Below are 18,593 nucleotides of genomic sequence, written 5' to 3' on the forward strand. Positions count from 1 at the left end.
TACCAACTTCATACCCGTGTAGCAGCTCAATATTTAGAAAATGATTCAGCAATAGGCTTTTTTAATAGTTCTCGAGGAGTTCTATAGTTCCTGTTGGGACTATTATTAAATAATACTGGAAGCTAGCACCGGCATGAGGTGCTGGCTTTTGTCTTAGTAAATCTTATCGAGCTTACACTGTGCACTCGAATTTAAGATTATAAAAAAAAATTATTTAGGCAATATCTTATGAGCAGCCTCGTTCTAAGGGTTGCTCTGGGAACCAGCGATAAGTTGCGGAGAACCTCTGCCGGTCAGGTTACACGTTCTTATCTATCTCACTCTATAATCGGCTGTGGGAGAGAGAAATAGGTACGGATCACTAGAGTCCCTCTAGTAAGAGCGTTGAGTGTAGATAGGTACCTATCTACACTCAACGGTAAGAGTCCGGCCAACGGTGGGGCTTGTTAGTGATTGGCTCTGCCATATTATGGACTCTTTCCGGAACAGAATGGTGTGTGTGAATACGTATATGGGAGAGATTCGCATTCTGTAGTGTGGGTACGGTTAAGCCCTATACGGCGGGTTGCCTGTACTTGGCGCGAGACTCGACCAAGTCTCGCGCAATGTCATGGTGGCGCCAAACAAGCCCTTAATATGGCGTCCCTTCCTGGTGTTGGCCGGACTCTTACTAGAGGAACTCTACGGATCACTTGATCGCAACGCCTCTTGTGGTCATGTGGACGCATTGACCGCGCTGGAAATTCCGCGGATAAGACACTTTACTTAACTAATATAGATCATCTATTGTGCCACCATAGTTCACAAAATGCAAGATATATGGCATAATTAGTACATCAAGACTCATGCAGGATCATATTAATCATATCGGATACATTGTGCAACAACGTTGAAGAGCGTAGTGGCTTAGAGCCTACTGTGTTAACATATCTCTACTTTACGAACAACAGTACACATATGCATACGCGATACGTTCTTTATTTTATTTCGATTAGTTGTTCTCTGGCACTTGGCCCTCTACGAGGGCATAAAGCCACAAGGAGTAAGAAGAAGAAGAAGATTAGTTTTTCTGCTTTGGATTTACGGAAAATACAAATGTGCAATATTCTCTCTTATTACCACTCATTATTCGTAGTTTGCCGCAGTCTCTTTTGCGCAATGTAAAGTGTCTTGTCAAATTTAACAAATCGCTTATAAAATAATGTGAGATTAAGAAGCCTTTGAAAAACAAATTGTTTTCGTGAAAAGCTACAGAAATTATCGAAAAAAGCTAGGTAAACGGGAAGATTGCTAGAACTGGCTAATCAGAAATTTGCTTAAACACAACTGACAGTTGTCACAGTATTTTCCGTGTTTCAGAAGTTTGGATTTAGTTGTCCACGTTGACTGTCAGTACGACATCGACATCACCCAGTACTTCGGTCTTTCTTCGTCGTTCCATTTACATTCCCTTGACCAAACAAAGGGCTGTGCTAAGTACCAATGGAGTGTCTTACCTGTCGAACATCAATATACGTAAATGGAAAGAACTCAAATGCAGTGTAATTCTCAATTCACAAGTCTCCAAGGTAAAATTAATAAAGTTTACTAATTTGAAGCTTTCAAAAATTTGGAAAATTCTCGTTAATTTGTTCCATTTTCACCCAAAAGTCAATTGTGTTTAACCAACATCCTCTTATCTATATCAATTTATGGATAAGCCCATCATAATAAATCTCATGATCCAGGAATGTACTCAAATTAAAAGAAAACTGAGGTATTAATCACCACCTATATTTGATAAGACTGTGGGATCAATTAATGTTTACTATTGCCATAAATTCGTCTAGTTATCCACAGTGTGATAACATGGACCATAATAATAGTCAAACCAATTTCTATGCCTTATCAAACAGTAGTATTGTCTTGTAACTGGATTTAAGATTTTGTTGTTACTCTCTTGGCAAATTTGGTTGAAGATTACGTGTGTACCCTTTTTATTGTACTTTAAAAATTTTTTTTTAGATGGACAGGATACGCCTATTACCCATAGAATTACCACCTGCTAGTACTATTAGCGGCAGTGGATTCATTAAAGTCAAAGGCAAAGTATCTTTTTTAAGGCGGCTCACATTAGGGTTTGTAGTTCTTGCTGCACTGGGTCTGCTATATGTGCCAGCATATCATTCGGCACAGGGTCCACTCCTAGGATTAGGTGAGACACCTTTACCAGGCCTCTCAGGGCACTTGGACGCCTCGCACCATGTAGCCTCCATAGGTAGGAATCTACTAACACTGCTCCTCTTTAGCTTACATCACTTAATATAAGTTATTGCCTTGTTGTCATCGCTAGGTATTTTCTTTGTCAAATATATTGTACACACAAAAGCCTTTTGTAAGTATTCCCAAATGAAAATGAATATATTATTTTTACTACCAGTAATGAAGCTTTTTGAACAAAACGTTACTTTGCACAACATTCTAAGAAAAATTTCTCTAATTCCAATTTGGACACTTTGTCTTTATATTCGCACATGAAACTTGCCGCTTGATTATTTTGCATTTGCTTGATAAATAGTAGAAAGTCAAACATTGTAATCGCTGGATTTTTTAAGTGCTAGCCTGCGCAAATGCACCTTTCATTTTGCCATTTCATTATTCCATAACGCTATATACGATACGTGATTTTATGAGATCATGCGAGAACAGGCATGCTTTATAATATCTATAGCGAATTGGCATAATAAACTTAGTAGTTAGCTTGCTGAGAATTCTATGACAATGTGTGAGTTGATAGCAACTCGAAGATACTGCGTCCAAGATACTTGAAAAATCTTTACGAAATTCATTTTTTTTTTTTCTAAACTTTTAGCTCAACTACCTGGATGGGCGTACAATAAATCGCGTGATTTACGCGTCTACATCCGCCCTGGAAATAACACAACGGTTCTAAGTCCTACAAGTATATGTGCATCTCCGCCCTATTTGTTAATAGTCATATGTTCGGCAGTTGCAAATCAAAAAGCCAGGGAATCCATAAGAAACACTTGGGCGAATAAGCAGCATTTGGATTCTCTTTATAATTCCACTGTAAGAATTGCCTTCTTGTTGGGAGAGAGTGACAATGATACACTGAATGTAGGTTCAATGATTATTAGGATAAGATGAACGGTTTTTTGGGGCGGCGTTTACAATACAAGTACAAGCTATGGTTCTTTCAGAGTTCAATAGAAGAGGAGAGCCAGCAATACGGCGACATAATTCAAGAGAAATTTCAAGACACGTACAATAATCTAACATTGAAGTCTGTAATGATGCTTAAATGGGTCAACTCAAATTGCGAAAACGCCAAATATCTCATGAAAACCGATGACGACATGTTTGTCAATGTTCCTACATTGTTGAAGACTCTACGTGCCAGAGTTCAAAGTACTGGTACTCTTTTGGGATCGCTGATATGCAATGCCAAGCCTATACAGGATCCCAAAAATAAATGGTACAATAAATGTCATAAAAATATGCACTTATGAATGATATGATATGATATGCACTTTGCAATGCAAATGATATGTTTTTACCGCAGGTATACACCAAAATATATGTACGCCGAAAGAACATACCCGAATTATCTATCAGGTACCGGATACGTGATGAGTTTGGACGTAGCGGGGAAACTTTACCAGGCAGCTCTTTCCACTCCCCTGCTGCATCTAGAGGATGTTTACGTGACTGGTGTTTGTGCTCAAAAAGCAAAATTAAGGCCTGTAAACCATCCTGGTTTTAGTTACGTTCCTAGAAAGATGGATGCGTGTGTATTTAAAAGCGCCATTACGGCACACAAAGTCAGTTCTTCTAAGATGTACACCATTTGGAAAAAATTGAATGACGCAAATCTGACTTGCGTCAGTAATCCTAACCAAGATAAAAAATTGTCTACTCTCAGTAGAACTGGAAGAAACGTTGGATATTACGTGGTGAGAAGACGAAATATGAACCGATGCATTTAATAAGATCATCGAACTATCCGATAAAGTAATACGCAACAAAAGATTGTTTCATTACGATTCTTATGAGATAACTTGTTGTGCTTTCTCATTTAGAATCTCCGTTTGGGGTATCTAATGTATAGCTAAAGGCATACGCTTATGTCTATTGATAATATGAAATTCCAGTGAATCTCGTTACGGGACAATGCTTGTGCAGAAGTTTGTAGTGAGTTGCCTAAAGAAGATTTCGAATTATATTTTTTAATATTTCGAAAATTTTAGTGTATAAGAAATCATCGTCAATTAGGAATTCTCCATAATGCGTCAATTTCAAAGAAATGAACGACGGTCTCAGCTTACTAGAGTGCAGTGTTTGCAGTTATTACTTCAGGGATGTCATGGATTCGTTATTCATGAAATAATAGATAAGTCTCCACCATTGTTAAGTCGAGAGCTTGAAATACGTGTATCGCATATCTGCAAATTAATAAACTGTAGGTATGCGTACCATGTATTTCAACTTCCACTCGACTCTGATGGCAGCCTAGCCAATGTCATATTGCAACAATATGTGATTTTTCTTCCTTTTTCATCTTTCTCAGTCTTGTCTCCTAATATATTCGCAAAATAACAACCTAACATATCTGTTAACGATTGAATAGATTTTCAAATGTACTTTCTTCGTTAAACGAATAATAATTTCTCTGTGAGGACTGTAGATATTGATACAGTTTAGGGAAAAGGAGAAGCAGCTGTAAGACATTTGCAATGAAATTTCGATACTTTGTTAACATGGTCCATTGGACCTGGAACATCACATGTTTATACTGTGTATTAGATCTTCATTGTATTTTTATAAGAATCTGAGAGATTTATATCAAATTGACGATAGAGGGTAACGCAACTTCGAGTTGAAATACTAATCTTTATGAGCAAAAAGATTTTTAAATTTTTAATCATCGTACGCAGAATTAGTGTCACCGAAAATTTCTTAGGTTACGGAATCTCTTCAGATTTTTTAAGGCAAATGTGAATATGTATACTGTACCGATAAACAGTGCAGTAGTATTTTCCGATCTTAATGGCTCGAGATTGTTACGACTACTAAATATTATTAGATAGGAACAAATTTCTCTTCGCTGTAAGTTCAATCTTTGTTAATTTCATCTTCCCTTTTATATTTAGGACCGCGTTCTTTTTTTCTACTTGATGCAGAAAGGTGGTGCATCAAATAGTTCGGGAACGCTGCCAAACTATACAGATGAATCTCTAATGCGGAACCCTAGTGGCCTTAGAATTAATTTATCGTATCTAATAAGTGTACATTCTATTAAAAAATTCGACTTTACGAATTTTACATACATTATAGCCCATTAGCTATGGGATTCGGTGCTATACCTGAAAATGAGTGGAACCATTTATTATCGACGTTGCGCATCTTAATGAAGAAGAAACGAAGCGAATAGCATTAAGCACAGCACGAGTGTGATTGAGCGCGCGTGCTTCGCTAAGTTTCATTGAGGAAAATAGAAAAGAAATGAACACATAAGTAAGTACGCTAGCATATTTCTGTATTAACGTCCAGCATTCTCATATAAAGGAACATATCTCCTTTTTTCTATGTAATTTCAATAAAGTAAATGACAAAATAAGAAAGGATAAGAGACAGTCAAATGAATATGTATACGACTGAACATATTTATTTCAGATTGACCGCCCTTAGATCTCGCAATAACATGTCCAGTTTCGTTCTCTTACTTTTACGTGACCTTACCACATTCCAGGATTCAGACGTAGTCTGAGATTCAGAATTGCATTCAGGTTCGCCATTACCCTTTAAATTGACGGCCATTAGATTTTCCGACAGGCGTTCCAAATGTTTCCTTTGCCTCCTGAGTTCTTTGTATTTCTTTCTTTTCAATATTTTCGAATTTAATCGTGAAGCTTCATGAAGTGCAATGAATGATTCTGTGTACGGGACGCCGTTCTGGGCGTCACGAAGTGTCCGCGTGTATCCCTCTAGAAGATGAAATGGAATGTCAGAACGATAGTCCCTCTTGTATCTCTTTTTCGCTCTACAGTTGCTTGTGTCCAGCGACAACCCATTGTCCAGTTCATCCGTCAAAATTTGTACATTGTTTGTAGACTTTGCTTTTGCTTTTTTCCGCTTCCCAGCCGAAGCTGCGTGCTGTTTATTTGCTTTCGACTCTGTGGAAGAAGGCACTGGACAATCTGAATCGAACATGACGAAATCTTTCTTCTCCGGGCTACATTTCCGTTTTGAATTACATTTTTTTTCAGCATCTGCGATATACGAACAACTGGCCTGTGGTTCGTATTCCTCGTTTTTGCGTTCACTCTCGGGCTCTCCTCGTCTTTTTACAGTCTCCGTTTCAAGCGAACATTTGTTTGGCGTTAAATCAATGGAAAGTCCACTTTGAGACCCTCGTGGTTCACTACTGGTCCTGTCGACGACGCTATTATTATCATTACTTTGAGTATCACCTCTATTCTTGCTCTTGCTTTTTTTTTCCTTCAACCTCAATGACTTCTCTTGGACTTTATTAATATTGTCCATATTATAAGAACAACTGGGCAAAGGTTCTGCACTGGCTTCTATTATTTTGCATACTGCATTCATTTGCAGCGTCAAATCAGTTATTTGGGTAACTCTTTTTTTTTTTATATATTTTGGGACTTTGGTAGGTTTTTGCGAGAGAGAGAGTATCTCGGGCTGTATGGTATTTGCATTGTAGTCAATTTCTGATGAATTATCTTCAAGAATCATCTCTCTCTCTGTTTTATCTCCACCTCTTTTTCTTTTAACTATCAATTTATCAGAGAGACATTGCTGTTGTGCCTTTTCTTCTACATTTTTTCTAGTTACATTCATTCTTGCTAGCAACTCTTTTTCTTGCTCTGCAATCCTTGACAATTTTCCACTTTGTTTTAATCCATGTCTAGCTCCTTTATGTGCTGTTCTACCTCCACAAGCTTTAAATATTTCTTCATCTGTTAATCTTCTAAATGGTGTTTCTTTCTCATAATCATGATCAATAGGCTTATTAAAATCATTTGTTGGTGTTATTGTACCATCACACAAGGTTGAAGTCTTTAAAAAATTCCCATAGCCTAAGGAATGATTTTTCTTTATAGCTTTTAAATTGGATTTTTTGGTGGAAATATGAACAGCATCTTTATCAACAGTATTTACAGAAACACCGTTGATGCCAGAATTAACATTAACATTTTTAGCAGCTTTGTCGAACATAGATTCCCACCAATTACATGTATATTCTTCAGCAGCATTATGTCCAAAACCTGCATTATCAAATTTTAATTTAGGTTTTATGGCTTCGACAATGCCACTTTCATTTTTGCCCAATCCCTTGCCTGCAAATATAGTAAGTCACACAAGTTTCAATTACAGATTTCTACGATTATATGGAAATTCATTCAATAAATTAAGTAGAATATGATCAGTCATAAATAATTGATTTTTTCATTGCAACATTTAACGATAAAAAGAAACTTGATTTAAATAATAGAGGTTATGCTTCACAGAATAAAGAAGTATTCATTATTTCTATTCACTGTGGTAACAAGTGCAATAAAGATCCACTAAAAAAGATGAGAATCTAATCTACGTAACAATACCTTCAGTCCAACCATATTTCAAAAGCTGTGTTTTTGCAAAATTAGCCATCATAGCACTATCGCAAATGCAATGCACATTGATGCTCACCAATGCTCACTGACTATTACCATTGTTACCGACTGTTACCGACACAAGTGGACGTACATTGATCACTGACGCATTGGCAACGAATTCAGACATACATAGAAGTGTATTTCCTATGCTTAGCTTGAAGACAAGTATTTTCCGACTCAAATATCCACTCGATGGCGCGACGATCGCATCATATCCCCAAGGCATTAGAGCTGTAGGAGAACGAGAGATAGGATAGAATAAAAGGCGGAGCCTGTTCTTTTTCTGGTATCTAGAGTAGTGTACGCGCGTCGGTAATATATTGATGTACCACACAGAGCCAGCGGTGCTGTCAACGCCTCTACCCATTGGGAATAGGAACTAACCCCTATCCCCAACAAAATCGAGCATCAAGAGGGCCATAAGAAATACACTTCTATGTACGCTGAATTCGTTGGCATTGGCTAACTTCAGACTGCAACCCTACGATGCTTGAAAAACGGAATCGCGACAGCGGAATGATGGCAGATCAATCAATCGAGATCGTCCCATTCACTTCACCTCACCTCATCAAAATTTAAGTAAAAATTATAGAAAATCAAAAAAATTATTTATTGTTAAGATATTTTCTACAACAGTAATTATTTTAAATCATGTTAATTATAATGGATTAGCTTTTTGTAAAATTAGAATTTGCTTCATAGGGAACTGAGTTATTAAAACTCCGAGTACAACGATCCTGATTAGTTGACCTCTCATCATTCCCCTTTTGCGAATTCATTTTCCGAACGTCATAGGATACACGACATGGCAACCTCACAGGTGTCCTGTGAACCTGTCTCTCTTTGTTTCCGGTTAGCCACAGCATGCGAAGTTGTTCTACGGCGTCACCATGAACACCATGTTCAACGATGTTCACCTTCACCGATATCATCCAAAACGATGACTCAAAGAATTTACAAACATCTATATTTTGTCGTATTCGAGTGAGATGTGATGCACCATTATTCGTATAACACAACAATTGTTTAGACGACTATGATATCGATTTGATCAATTACCAAATAATTTCAAATTCTTGATCCACGTAAAGACTATTTAAAAGTGAAAATATTAGAAAAAAAAACATTTCACACCGTAGAAACGTTACAAGAATACCCCGCGGACGTTCTGTTCACATTCAACGTCTCAGGAATATTTGGTGCTGTGTGCGATAGCATGGTCACTTTCTTGCCTGAGATTATAGGAAGCTGACGCACATAACGTGCAGACTTTTACCTATCTTCAACGGCGCACCGTCAGTTGTGGATTATATATTTTTATCTAAAGACGATTATAAGTCATAGACTGTCAATTGTATCAAAAATCTTTATTATTTCAAACGAACTCATAGTATGCATACATTTATAAAATACAATATTAAGTCTTCTCTATTCTTTCTAAAAATGGTTGATGCATATCGTTACCGCGTTAACGTACCGACGTAACAAACGAATTCCTGATTGGTGTAACATTAAACATAGAAGCCTGTTTGAAAATACAGTCGATTAACGTAAGATTCAGTATGCGAGTGACCCTCCAACGAGAAAGAGTGCTTCTGACTTGAAATCACTACGGCAATCAGAAAAAAATAAACTTGCTCTAAAAGATGTTAATGTATTTTTTTCTTCTGTTGAACACTCAGCATCTCATTATTTTAGGCTTGTTCGAATCTCCAAGTGAGTCCAGTTATTGGATCCAAAAGACTTTATTGAACGTTGTACATCATCCAAAGATACGTCTAACCCAATGAAAATTTCAGTTCCTGAAGATTCAGTGACGGAATCTTTCGTATTCCAAGATATCGAGTACTTGCTCTGTGGCTATCGCGTTACCTGGGATGAAGCACATATAATTTGCTTAAGTTATAAAGCCCAACTGGCCACTCTTGACTCTGAACCGAAAAGCGATTTCGTTGTGCGAGCCATCGCCGAGAGTAATTTTGGTAAACGATAAAAAATATCATTAATCGCCTTTTATAAATATCAATATACTTTACAAGTCGATCGGTTTTAGGATTCGATGACTTTTGGATTGGTGCTCGTTCGGATCTGGCAGGTTCCTGGTATTGGGTGTCAAGTCAGCAAAGGCTCGCCACTGAGAAATCACTATACGAGAATTACCCACCGTGGTATCCGACTTCTCCTCCGAGAAAGATGCAGTGCTTGACGATTGATAGAAGAAATCACGACTTGCCAATTTTCGTTCCTTTATCGTGCAGTCGGTTCAGGCCTTTTGTTTGTCAAAAAGGTACATATATTCGATAATGTTGCTTATTGAGCAATGGAAATATTTGAGCTCTCTAAAATACAGGGTATACACGATATTACTTTTCGTAGATGAGAATGCGATGTTCGCTAGAAAAATTACCATGATTGCTATGACGCGAGTTGGCGACGAAGAGTTCACGGTATACTCGGCACGTGTCACCTGGGCAGAAGCCGTTGTTCAGTGCCGCAAGGAGAAGCTCCAAATCGCTGAAGTGAAAAGCGTAGTGGAGGCTCACGCCCTGGCGTTGAGCATGTTGCGTGCCAGACCTGGTAAATCAGACAGTAGAATATCTTCCTTCAGGCAAAATAAGATAAATCGCCAGATTATCTAACAAGTATTGCACAGCTACTTTATTATTGGTCCTGAAAATCTCAAAGACTATTTCAGAAGGTATAGAGAACGCTTGGATCGGCGGATATCTAAAGGACGCTACCTGGACGTGGTTGCCCTCCGCCAATGAAATTAATCAGGACACTGGATTGTGGCGTAACGGCAGCAAGAGTTTTCACGAGTGCCTGATGCTCGACAGACACATATGCGAGACGCCGGTGTATCTGGAGGCGAAATGCGATCGGAAACGCGACGTCATCTGTCAAAAACGTATGGATGACCGATCCCTCAAAATAAAATGAATAGTCGGTGAATTAGTATTGCACTGATTTCGAGTAGTAATAGTAAATGTATCTTTTTCTTCCTCATGCAGCTAGTAGGAGATCTCTCGGTAAAGCACCAGTCCTCGTATCTATCGAAGGATGCACATATTGGCTCGGATTTAATCCGGTGCAGTGGCTCGCGGCACGAAGGTCTTGCTCTGAATTGAATGCTACTTTGGTTCTTTTGGATTCGGAGAGGACTATAAAACAGATGATGAAATTAATGCTTGAGAACAGAAACGGTAAAATAGTTTATTATTTTTCTTTATTCTATGAAACACTTGGTGCACCTATGTGTGTTTGTTGCTCGTCTATAGAATTGAAACACGTATGGACGGATGGCCGACGTACGAGCAGCCCTCTACGTGATTCTTATGATAGACTCGAGGGCGAATGGCTGTGGGAGAGCACGCAAGAGCCTATTCCTCGGGCTGGAGAGAGTTTCATTCCCTGGTGCAATACTGAGAGATATAATAATGGCACCGAATGCTTGAATTTAGATAGGGAAGATTACGACAGCCCGATAGTCTATGGTCTGGATTGCAACCAGAGTCAGACTTACGTTTGCCAACCGTGTAAGTATTATTCCACAAGTTATTCGCTGATTTTGAAGATTGCGTTACATATCTTTATAATTAATTTCAGTATCAGGTCCATGCGTATCCCACAAAATTGGTTCTCCATCCATCGTTGACAATATTTCCTCAGAGCTTCTTTCTTTGACAAGAGAGGCAACGGCTTTGAAAGTCTGGCCTCCGTATCAGTCAAAGACCAGTGAGACGCCAATTGCAACTCTTCGTGAGAATACTATAAATGCTAATACTTTTCATATTACTTTAACTTTACCAAGCAGTACGCCATACCCGAACGTCCAAGGATTTGCTACGTTGCCCTCGAGTGGACTTTGGCAGCAGGTCAATGAAAGTTCACTGAATAATTCGAAGGTCAATATTGAACACATCAGTCACAATAACGTTGGTGCGATTTCCAAGACTGGACTCACAGATTTTCTTCGCCCATATTTCCAGTTGTCATTTCCGACTCTACCACAATTCGGTATAAAGCTCGTGAGTGCTCAGACTGCAGATGCATTCTCGATTCTAAAAGAGAAACCACACGAGTCTACCGACAAAACTACAAAAACTCCCTTCGACATTTCTCCATTGGGGCAACGTTCTACGACCGCAAAATCTACTACGATTTCATTATTAGCATCGACTGTACTGTCCGATGCTGATTTTGAAATATCAAGAAAATTGCTGGACTTCGTAACTCATTCTAGTACGGACCACACAAGTACTACAGACAGCGAAAGGAGACGTACTGATCAGGATTCAGGAATCCACACGAAATTGGCAGATTCCTCTATTAATATACCAGCGTTTAAATCTACAACGCATTTGCTGAACTTCGTAACTCATTCTAGTGCTGACCACACAAGTACCTCAGACAACGAAGGGGGACCTACTGATCAGGATTCAAAAATCCAAACGAAATTGGCTGATTCCTCTATTAATATAACAGCGTTTAAATCTAAAACGCATTTGCTGGACTTCGTAACTCATCCTAGTGCTGACCACACAAGTACCTCAGACAACGAAGGGGGACCTACTGATCAGGATTCAAAAATCCAAACGAAATTGGCTGATTCCTCTATTAATATAACAGCGTTTAAATCTAAAACGCATTTGCTGGACTTCGTAACTCATCCTAGTGCTGACCACACAAGTACCTCAGACAACGAAGGGGGACGTTCTGATCAGAATTCAGGAATCCACACGAAATTGGCAGATTCCTCTTTTAATATAGAAGCGTTTAAATCTACAACGCATTTGCTGGACTTCATAGCTCATTCTACCGCTGACCACACAAGTACCACAGACAACGAAGGGAGTCGTACTGATCAGGATTCAGGAATCTACACGAAATTGGCTGATTCCTCTATTAATATACCAGCGTTTAAATCTACAACGCATTTTCTGGACTTCATAGCTCATTCTACCGCTGACCACACAAGTACCACAGACAACGAAGGGAGTCGTACTGATCAGGATTCAGGAATCTACACGAAATTGGCTGATTCCTCTATTAATATACCAGCGTTTAAATCTACAACGCGTTCACAAAAAGAGCCAATGTCGAATGCCTACAACGGGGAAGTAGACCTGCGATTGTCCGAACATAATGTTTCCGAGAACGCCGACGAGACCTATTTACCGTACTTATCAACATTACCGATGAATCTCGAATCGACAACAGTGTCATCGGGTCCAGCAGTAGTCGAAATCAACACGATCTCCAGTTCAGTGCCGACTATATCTACTAGAAGAATGGAAAACGTGACTAGTGAAAAGCATTCGAATAGCGAAATGGTTTTGTCGGCCAAGAGCGAATTACAACAAGTGACGAATAGCTCGAAGAGCGTTGAATCAGTTAATTCTATTGTCCCGAATAACCGTTGGGACTATGAGCAGAAAAATGAGAATGCCAATGGCTACAATTCCTCCAAAGTGCCAGCTGGTCCAAGCACGCCAAAGATGTCATCGTCGATGTATACGTTGACAAATTGGACCACGGATACCCTTAATGCAAGCAGTCAACCAATTGATGATCAACATCAAACGTTCCTTCAGTCATCCCCTACGGCATCACGGTCAACTTCCAGTAGCTCAAGTTCGACGGTTACAAATTCTTGGGACATCAAGACAAAGGCGTATTCCATTGACGAGACGGTAGACTGGGAAAGTGATACTGACGTAATATTCCAGAAAAAGATAACAAAATCAACGAAGAATCCTTTGGAAGCAACTAAGAAAATTGTTTTTGAGCACGAAAATATAGAGGACGGTGGTACGGTATCGTGGGAAGGCATTGGGTCTCCTAATAAAAAGAAAAATGGGAAAAAATTGAAGAATCCATTCGAAGTTCACGATGATGCAATGAATTTTCAACGAGAAGAGGAAGAAGAAGAACAAGAAGAAAAGAAAGAAGATGGAAATAATCTGTACGACGATGAACCTGAGCCCATCGGACGTCCCGCAGTAACAAAGTCCTATATTACGATAACAGGTGGAATAAGGAAAAATTTTGAAGGCGTCACTGAATTTATGCATAAAAAGGACACAGAGAATGAGAATTATAAGGTCGAAGACAAGGCACTGCTCGTACAAAAATTATTACTTCAGGCGAAGAGCAAGAACAATAAATTGAAAAACGCAAATGATCGGAGAGTCGAGCAAACTACTATTCCTCAGAGCAGAAAAATGAACGTCAAGGCGTTTTCCCTTCGACCTTATTACGTTGCAGAGCGGCCCCTCAGTCTTAATTTCAGTTCAAATGGCGGATCTGATGAAACACGAATTCTACCTATTTATGGCGCCAGACACGAAACTGCGACATCAACTATTGATGAGGGAACAGCAATTATTGGTGAGGATGGTCGGGCGGATCATTATACTTTCTCACAAAATTCCAAGTTAAAATCGACGAATTTCGAGATGTCGAACATTTGGGATTTGATAAACGACGTAAAAATTGACTTCAACACGAATACCTTATCAAGTTTTCTCCAACATCACAATGTATTAAATAGCATGGACGAATTCAAAATTAATTTTAATGGAAACCCAATTAGAGTCCGGATTAAGAAAAGTCCACCGGATGATCCATCCGCACTCTCTGAATCAACCAAACTCACCAGAGCGTACAGGAGTATGACGAATGAGAATACCGGCTCCTCCGATTTCCTTCAACTTTTCTTAAGGATCAATAAAAAGCCAAAAAATTTCCAAAAATCGCCAAATTTATTCCATAATTTGTCAAAAAATTCGAGTCTTGCAAACGACTCGTTAACGCGAACTGCTGAGCTCTATTTGAATATCCATAGCTATCCGTTCAGTAGCAATGCCTATACGAGACCAATCAGGGAACCTGAAAGCATTCGACTGAATTTATCAAAGAATCCTCCCTTACTCCTCGAAAAGTTATTCAATCCAAGAAATGAGCCTGACGACTTCTACTACAGTATATTTGAAAGTATGATGAACAGTGGCCAACTTATTGGTCTGAATAGAAAGAGATATCTTCTCTACTTGGTTTTGCGGCAGTTGATCAATATGACGGAAGCGGATTTGAAACTGTACAATTCCGAGAGTTTTACGTCGAACGGCTTACTGCCAAGAGATTCCTTGATCGATTTCCAAAAAAGGGTACATCAGGTTATCGGTCAATGGAAAAATCCGAAAAGTGTACTTTCGCAGAGATCCCTGATGGATGAGACGGACCCGAGTAATCCAAGTGTTAACGAGAATTCTGCAAGTCCTATTAATGAAAACAAAATACCTACACTTTTTATAAGGGCAAGTCTTGGCCTCGAGAAGAATTCGACGAATGAAAAACCTTCAAGGAATCTTAACCGCCACTGATCGTCCCCTATCATTTATAGAATAAGAAAGGCTGTAATAATATATTTGCCTAGAGAGAATGTACAGGCAAATGTACTTTCCCGATGCTAATTAATTATTAAGTATACGATGTGAGAGAATTAATTACATGTCTTAACGAATCGCAACATGACGTTTTCTAAATAATTATTCTTTCTTATCCTTTGCTACTATTATTCCTCGGTGAATAAGTAATTCAGGAGCCTCAAAGATTCCCCACAATTATATGTGAATGACTTAGGTCACTGCGGCAACATTTCTGAGATAGCGCGACGCCGCACGGCAAAGGAAAGACGCTATGGATGTTCTGCCAATGAATTTCAAGATATTTCAACTATTTGGATTGTGGTCGGAAGTCAGCCCAGGATATTCTGACTTTTCCATGGCTCTCCGAAGAGTCCTCACCGTTGGACTAATCTTTCACTTCACCATAACCCAGGCAATCGAACTCATACTTAACGGAGGCGGAGTAGAGAGCCTTACGGAACAGTTATTCCTTACGACGACATTTGTCTCCATGTGTTGTAAAATTGTTAATTTTTCTTTCCGACGCGGTGAAATATCGAAGCTCTTGAACTATTTTCGAGAGGATCTTTTAAAATTAGACAATTTAGCTGAAGAAAAATTGCTTAAAAAGTGTCGTAGCAGGTGCAGGAGAATTTTCGTTGGGATTATGTGTCTCTCTCAAGTGACGTGTTTCGCGCTGCTAGTCAAACCGTTTCTCGTCGCCAGTGACGACGACACGCCCCTGCTTCCCTTCAAGACCTACCAACTGTACGACACTTCGAGTGCGATTCCTTACGCCGCGTCCTATATTATCCAGGCGACTTCGGTAACTGCTTCCGTATTTCTTAACGTTTCCTGTGACACGCTGGTTTACGGATTTATGCTTCAAACATCCGCTCGGCTGGATACGCTATCATTTAGGCTGGCCGAACACGTCGATCGGTGTAGTGCTAAGAGGCTCGGCGGAATTAACGGACCGAAGGAAGAAGCCCAACGTTCTCTGGGCTCCTGCGTAGAGCATCACGTTCTTATAAGGAATGGCGTTGGAAAAATTGAAACGCTCTTCGGCGGAGTGATCGGCATCCTGTTTGCCACTAGTTTAATCACGCTGTGTACGACTGTATATCAGATATCGAAGGTTGGTTACTTCAAAGTACTCGACGGTATAATGTTGTAATCTGCTACCTTCGTTTAACCAGCAAGACATGCCGAGTGTCCAATTCTTTGCACTGCAACTCTACCTGGCATGCATGCTCTTTCAAACATTCTTCTACTGCTTCTACGGGAATGAACTCCAGTCGAAAGTAAGTAAATACATTTAATTCTCCATTTCTCGTAATTTATTTCAGTAAATTTATACAACAATTAAATATCTATCTTCACCTTACAATCGAATAAACTGCATTTGCTAATGGATACGGTTAAACGTTCGATGTATTGAATTTACATAGATTTCACATTTGATCCGCAGCAGTGGTCACATAAATATTCGTGATCAATAATACTCTGGAGGCAACTGGTTCCTATGATCCTTTGCTCCTCCAATCATTTGACCGTTTGCTATGTGCTGACCGAGCTCTACCACTTGACCCGCGAATGCTTAATTGTTCGTCTCGATAAGAAAGTCTTACCAAAAGACTTCCTTAAGCCTGTCAATAATGATAAATCAGAAAAGAGTAATAATCGTATAATTTTGCATAATCAGACGATTTCTGCAATTGATAATCATACAGCCGAGATTAGCCACAGTTGGTGCAGTTTGTATTATTGTCGTGCGCCAATGTTGATTTCATCGATGAAAATAATTACACGTGAGATATAAATGATCCTGCCTTATGCCAACAGAGCAGAAGCATAGGTGACACAGTATACAAGAGTGACTGGATTAAATTTTCTCCAAAGGAAAAAAAAAGTCTAAAGCTCATAATCCTCATGAGTCAACGGGAACTCAACGTTTCCTGTAACGGAATCTTCATCCTGTCTCTTAGTACATTTATGTGGGTAAGTTTCGACCTTCGAGTGTAATATAGCTTATTTTAAAAACGCTAGAAAAATCTAATGATATCTTTGCAGATAATAAAGACGTCTTACTCAGCCTTTAATCTTCTTCAACAAATAGCGAATTGAACTTTCCGATTCGTAGAATGCACGCAGGAGGTATTCAATCCTAAAAAATTAATAAAGATTCTCGGCTCTCGTTCGATTTAACACGATGTACTACGTCTGGTTATATTCACCAAGAAGACGCGTGAAAGTCAGTTTTCATGCGCAAATGACCGTGTTGCCTGCCACCAGGTCACCGATGAAATTGGCCCACTTCTTTTTCCAAAGCGTCAGCGCTCTCGCTCTCTCGGTATAATCCATGCCGCTGAAGACAATGGAATTGAGCGCCAGTTGCTTCAACGACCTTAGATCAGCATTCGCCGACATTATTCCCATGAAGGCTTCGTAAAAGTCGTAGCTCAGAGCTCTGGCGCTCCATGTGCCAGGATCGTCATTCGACACAACCACAGGAACATTCTCAGCGAAGAGCGCGCTGGCAGGATGATTTCGCAAATCCGTCACCAGTCGGAGTACTTGGTTGGAGATGGGATTGACTTCGATGGCGATTTTTCTTTTTTTTACAATGTCCAAAACCCTCGGATGCTTCGTTAGGGCGAATCTGATTTGATAGAATTCATGTAAATTCATTAAAATCACAATGTCAACGATCAAAGAATTATTAATATTCTAACTTGAACACTCTCTTTGCATATTGAGTATCTAAGGAATAGCGGACTTAAACTTTACGGTGTGAAATCAATTTTTCCGTAATCATACTCTCGAACCATGTGACAAGTACAATGAGATAAATTATATCTGATCCGTAAGATCTATTGGGATTCTCATACTAAAACATTTGAAGTGTGATTTTTCGTAGAGATAAAAGATAAAGCAAATAAAATGGACAAGGTGGATGTACTTGTCGAGTTGAGCTGATCTTACCCATGGCCGATTCTCTTGGTGTTGAGCAAAACGGCATCGAGTAAATTGTTATCGGTCGAAGTTCCATACCAATTCGTCTCTCCGGCATGGAAAAAGAACTTAATATCCGAATGGAAAGTTCGCAATTTGTCTGCAAAATACGAGAGAGGGTGTCCCGCATCTTCTTCGCCAACGAGATCGAATCCGATTACAAAGCCTGGATAATTTCTTATAGCTTCCTTTAAGATTCTCCCGTATTCATCGAACCTAGTGAGATTTACGAATCTCGGTGGAGCGTAGATCACTTTGAGGCCAATGAAATCCGGATGATCAGCGATGAACCTTGAAATATCAGTAGAATCAGGAGAATATCATATCAGATTGCTAACTTGCATTATCAGTTGCCCCCCTTATTATTGTATATGGCCAAGAAGCGCAATCAGGCATCGCCTGACTTTACCTATCAGCAAATTCCTTATCGACCCTAACTAGAACCATTGCTAACTTGCGATAGGCAGTCATTATCAGTTGCCCCCCCCCCCCC

The 18,593-nt window shown here is 39.4% G+C and overlaps 5 protein-coding genes across 11 annotated transcripts in view; 3 read left to right on the forward strand and 2 right to left on the reverse strand.

The window, feature by feature from the left end:
• Nucleotides 1-236: 236 nt before the first annotated feature.
• On the forward strand, nucleotides 237-4,559 carry LOC107275156 (beta-1,3-galactosyltransferase 1). 4 transcript variants are annotated; one of them, XM_025079744.1, is made up of 6 exons: nucleotides 237-351; nucleotides 1,360-1,568; nucleotides 2,005-2,257; nucleotides 2,852-3,117; nucleotides 3,201-3,475; nucleotides 3,563-4,559. In XM_025079744.1, exons 3-6 carry the CDS (start codon nucleotides 2,005-2,007, stop codon nucleotides 3,984-3,986), a joined length of 1,218 nt encoding a protein of 405 aa, XP_024935512.1. In that variant the 5' UTR covers nucleotides 237-351; nucleotides 1,360-1,568; the 3' UTR covers nucleotides 3,987-4,559. The 4 variants fall into 4 exon arrangements, with proteins under 4 accessions (XP_024935512.1, XP_015610487.1, XP_015610485.1 ...); XM_015755001.2 differs by lacking the exon at nucleotides 237-351 and adding an exon at nucleotides 392-1,274 and having other exon boundaries at nucleotides 2,005-2,194; XM_015754999.2 differs by lacking the exon at nucleotides 237-351 and adding an exon at nucleotides 396-1,274 and having other exon boundaries at nucleotides 1,343-1,568.
• A 956-nt stretch (nucleotides 4,560-5,515) lies between these two features.
• On the reverse strand, nucleotides 5,516-7,844 carry LOC107275155 (G patch domain-containing protein 4). The gene is made up of 2 exons (XM_015754997.2): nucleotides 7,623-7,844; nucleotides 5,516-7,358 (listed from the first exon to the last, which is right to left on the reverse strand). Exons 1-2 carry the CDS (start codon nucleotides 7,672-7,674, stop codon nucleotides 5,665-5,667), a joined length of 1,746 nt encoding a protein of 581 aa, XP_015610483.1. The 5' UTR covers nucleotides 7,675-7,844; the 3' UTR covers nucleotides 5,516-5,664.
• Nucleotides 7,845-8,472: 628 nt separating this feature from the next.
• LOC107275188 lies at nucleotides 8,473-15,205 on the forward strand. 3 transcript variants are annotated; one of them, XM_025079806.1, is made up of 8 exons: nucleotides 8,473-9,392; nucleotides 9,476-9,658; nucleotides 9,730-9,963; nucleotides 10,053-10,253; nucleotides 10,372-10,584; nucleotides 10,688-11,212; nucleotides 11,283-11,581; nucleotides 11,666-15,205. In XM_025079806.1, the coding sequence occupies exons 1-8, from the start codon at nucleotides 9,323-9,325 to the stop codon at nucleotides 15,059-15,061; spliced, it is 5,121 nt and encodes a 1,706-aa protein (XP_024935574.1). In that variant the 5' UTR covers nucleotides 8,473-9,322; the 3' UTR covers nucleotides 15,062-15,205. The 3 variants fall into 3 exon arrangements, with proteins under 3 accessions (XP_024935574.1, XP_015610535.1, XP_024935573.1); XM_015755049.2 differs by having other exon boundaries at nucleotides 10,688-10,879; nucleotides 10,955-11,212; nucleotides 11,283-15,205; XM_025079805.1 differs by having other exon boundaries at nucleotides 11,283-15,205.
• Nucleotides 15,206-15,377: 172 nt separating this feature from the next.
• Nucleotides 15,378-17,299, forward strand: LOC107274848 (odorant receptor 22b-like). Its single transcript, XM_015754405.2, has 6 exons — nucleotides 15,378-15,434; nucleotides 15,790-15,911; nucleotides 16,007-16,223; nucleotides 16,285-16,389; nucleotides 16,931-17,086; nucleotides 17,159-17,299. Exons 1-6 carry the CDS (start codon nucleotides 15,378-15,380, stop codon nucleotides 17,210-17,212), a joined length of 711 nt encoding a protein of 236 aa, XP_015609891.2. The 3' UTR covers nucleotides 17,213-17,299.
• Nucleotides 16,403-18,593, reverse strand: part of LOC107275114 (adenosine deaminase 2) — a 4,611-nt gene continuing 2,420 nt past the window's right edge. The window contains exons 3-5 of one of the 2 annotated variants that reach the window (XM_015754914.2): nucleotides 18,071-18,391; nucleotides 17,323-17,747; nucleotides 16,403-17,252 (exon numbers count right to left, since the gene is read on the reverse strand). In XM_015754914.2, coding sequence (XP_015610400.1) covers nucleotides 17,348-17,747; nucleotides 18,071-18,391 — 721 coding nt within the window. In that variant the 3' untranslated portion in view covers nucleotides 16,403-17,252; nucleotides 17,323-17,347. Of the gene's footprint in view, nucleotides 17,748-18,070; nucleotides 18,392-18,593 lie in introns of both variants that reach the window. The other variant, XM_015754913.2, reaches the window with a different exon arrangement.

The sequence above is a fragment of the Cephus cinctus genome, unplaced genomic scaffold, assembly GCF_000341935.2.
Source record: "Cephus cinctus unplaced genomic scaffold, Ccin1 Ccin1_scaffold0123, whole genome shotgun sequence".
Lineage (NCBI taxonomy): Eukaryota > Metazoa > Arthropoda > Insecta > Hymenoptera > Cephidae > Cephus > Cephus cinctus.

Coding starts and splice junctions, on each gene's coding strand:
- LOC107275156 (XM_025079744.1), top strand. CDS start 2,005: ATGGACAGGATACGCCTATTACCCATAGAATTACCACCTGCTAGTACT. Junction 2,258..2,851: donor GCACCATGTAGCCTCCATAG/GTAGGAATCTAC, acceptor CTAAACTTTTAG/CTCAACTACCTGGATGGGCG. Junction 3,118..3,200: donor GTGACAATGATACACTGAAT/GTAGGTTCAATG, acceptor TGGTTCTTTCAG/AGTTCAATAGAAGAGGAGAG.
- LOC107275155 (XM_015754997.2), bottom strand. CDS start 7,674: ATGATGGCTAATTTTGCAAAAACACAGCTTTTGAAATATGGTTGGACT. Junction 7,359..7,622: donor GAAATATGGTTGGACTGAAG/GTATTGTTACGT, acceptor CTATATTTGCAG/GCAAGGGATTGGGCAAAAAT.
- LOC107275188 (XM_025079805.1), top strand. CDS start 9,323: ATGTTAATGTATTTTTTTCTTCTGTTGAACACTCAGCATCTCATTATT. Junction 9,393..9,475: donor AGGCTTGTTCGAATCTCCAA/GTGAGTCCAGTT, acceptor TGAAAATTTCAG/TTCCTGAAGATTCAGTGACG. Junction 10,585..10,687: donor CGACGTCATCTGTCAAAAAC/GTATGGATGACC, acceptor TTCCTCATGCAG/CTAGTAGGAGATCTCTCGGT.
- LOC107274848 (XM_015754405.2), top strand. CDS start 15,378: ATGGATGTTCTGCCAATGAATTTCAAGATATTTCAACTATTTGGATTG. Junction 15,435..15,789: donor TATTTGGATTGTGGTCGGAA/GTCAGCCCAGGA, acceptor TCGCGCTGCTAG/TCAAACCGTTTCTCGTCGCC. Junction 16,224..16,284: donor CTGTATATCAGATATCGAAG/GTTGGTTACTTC, acceptor TCGTTTAACCAG/CAAGACATGCCGAGTGTCCA.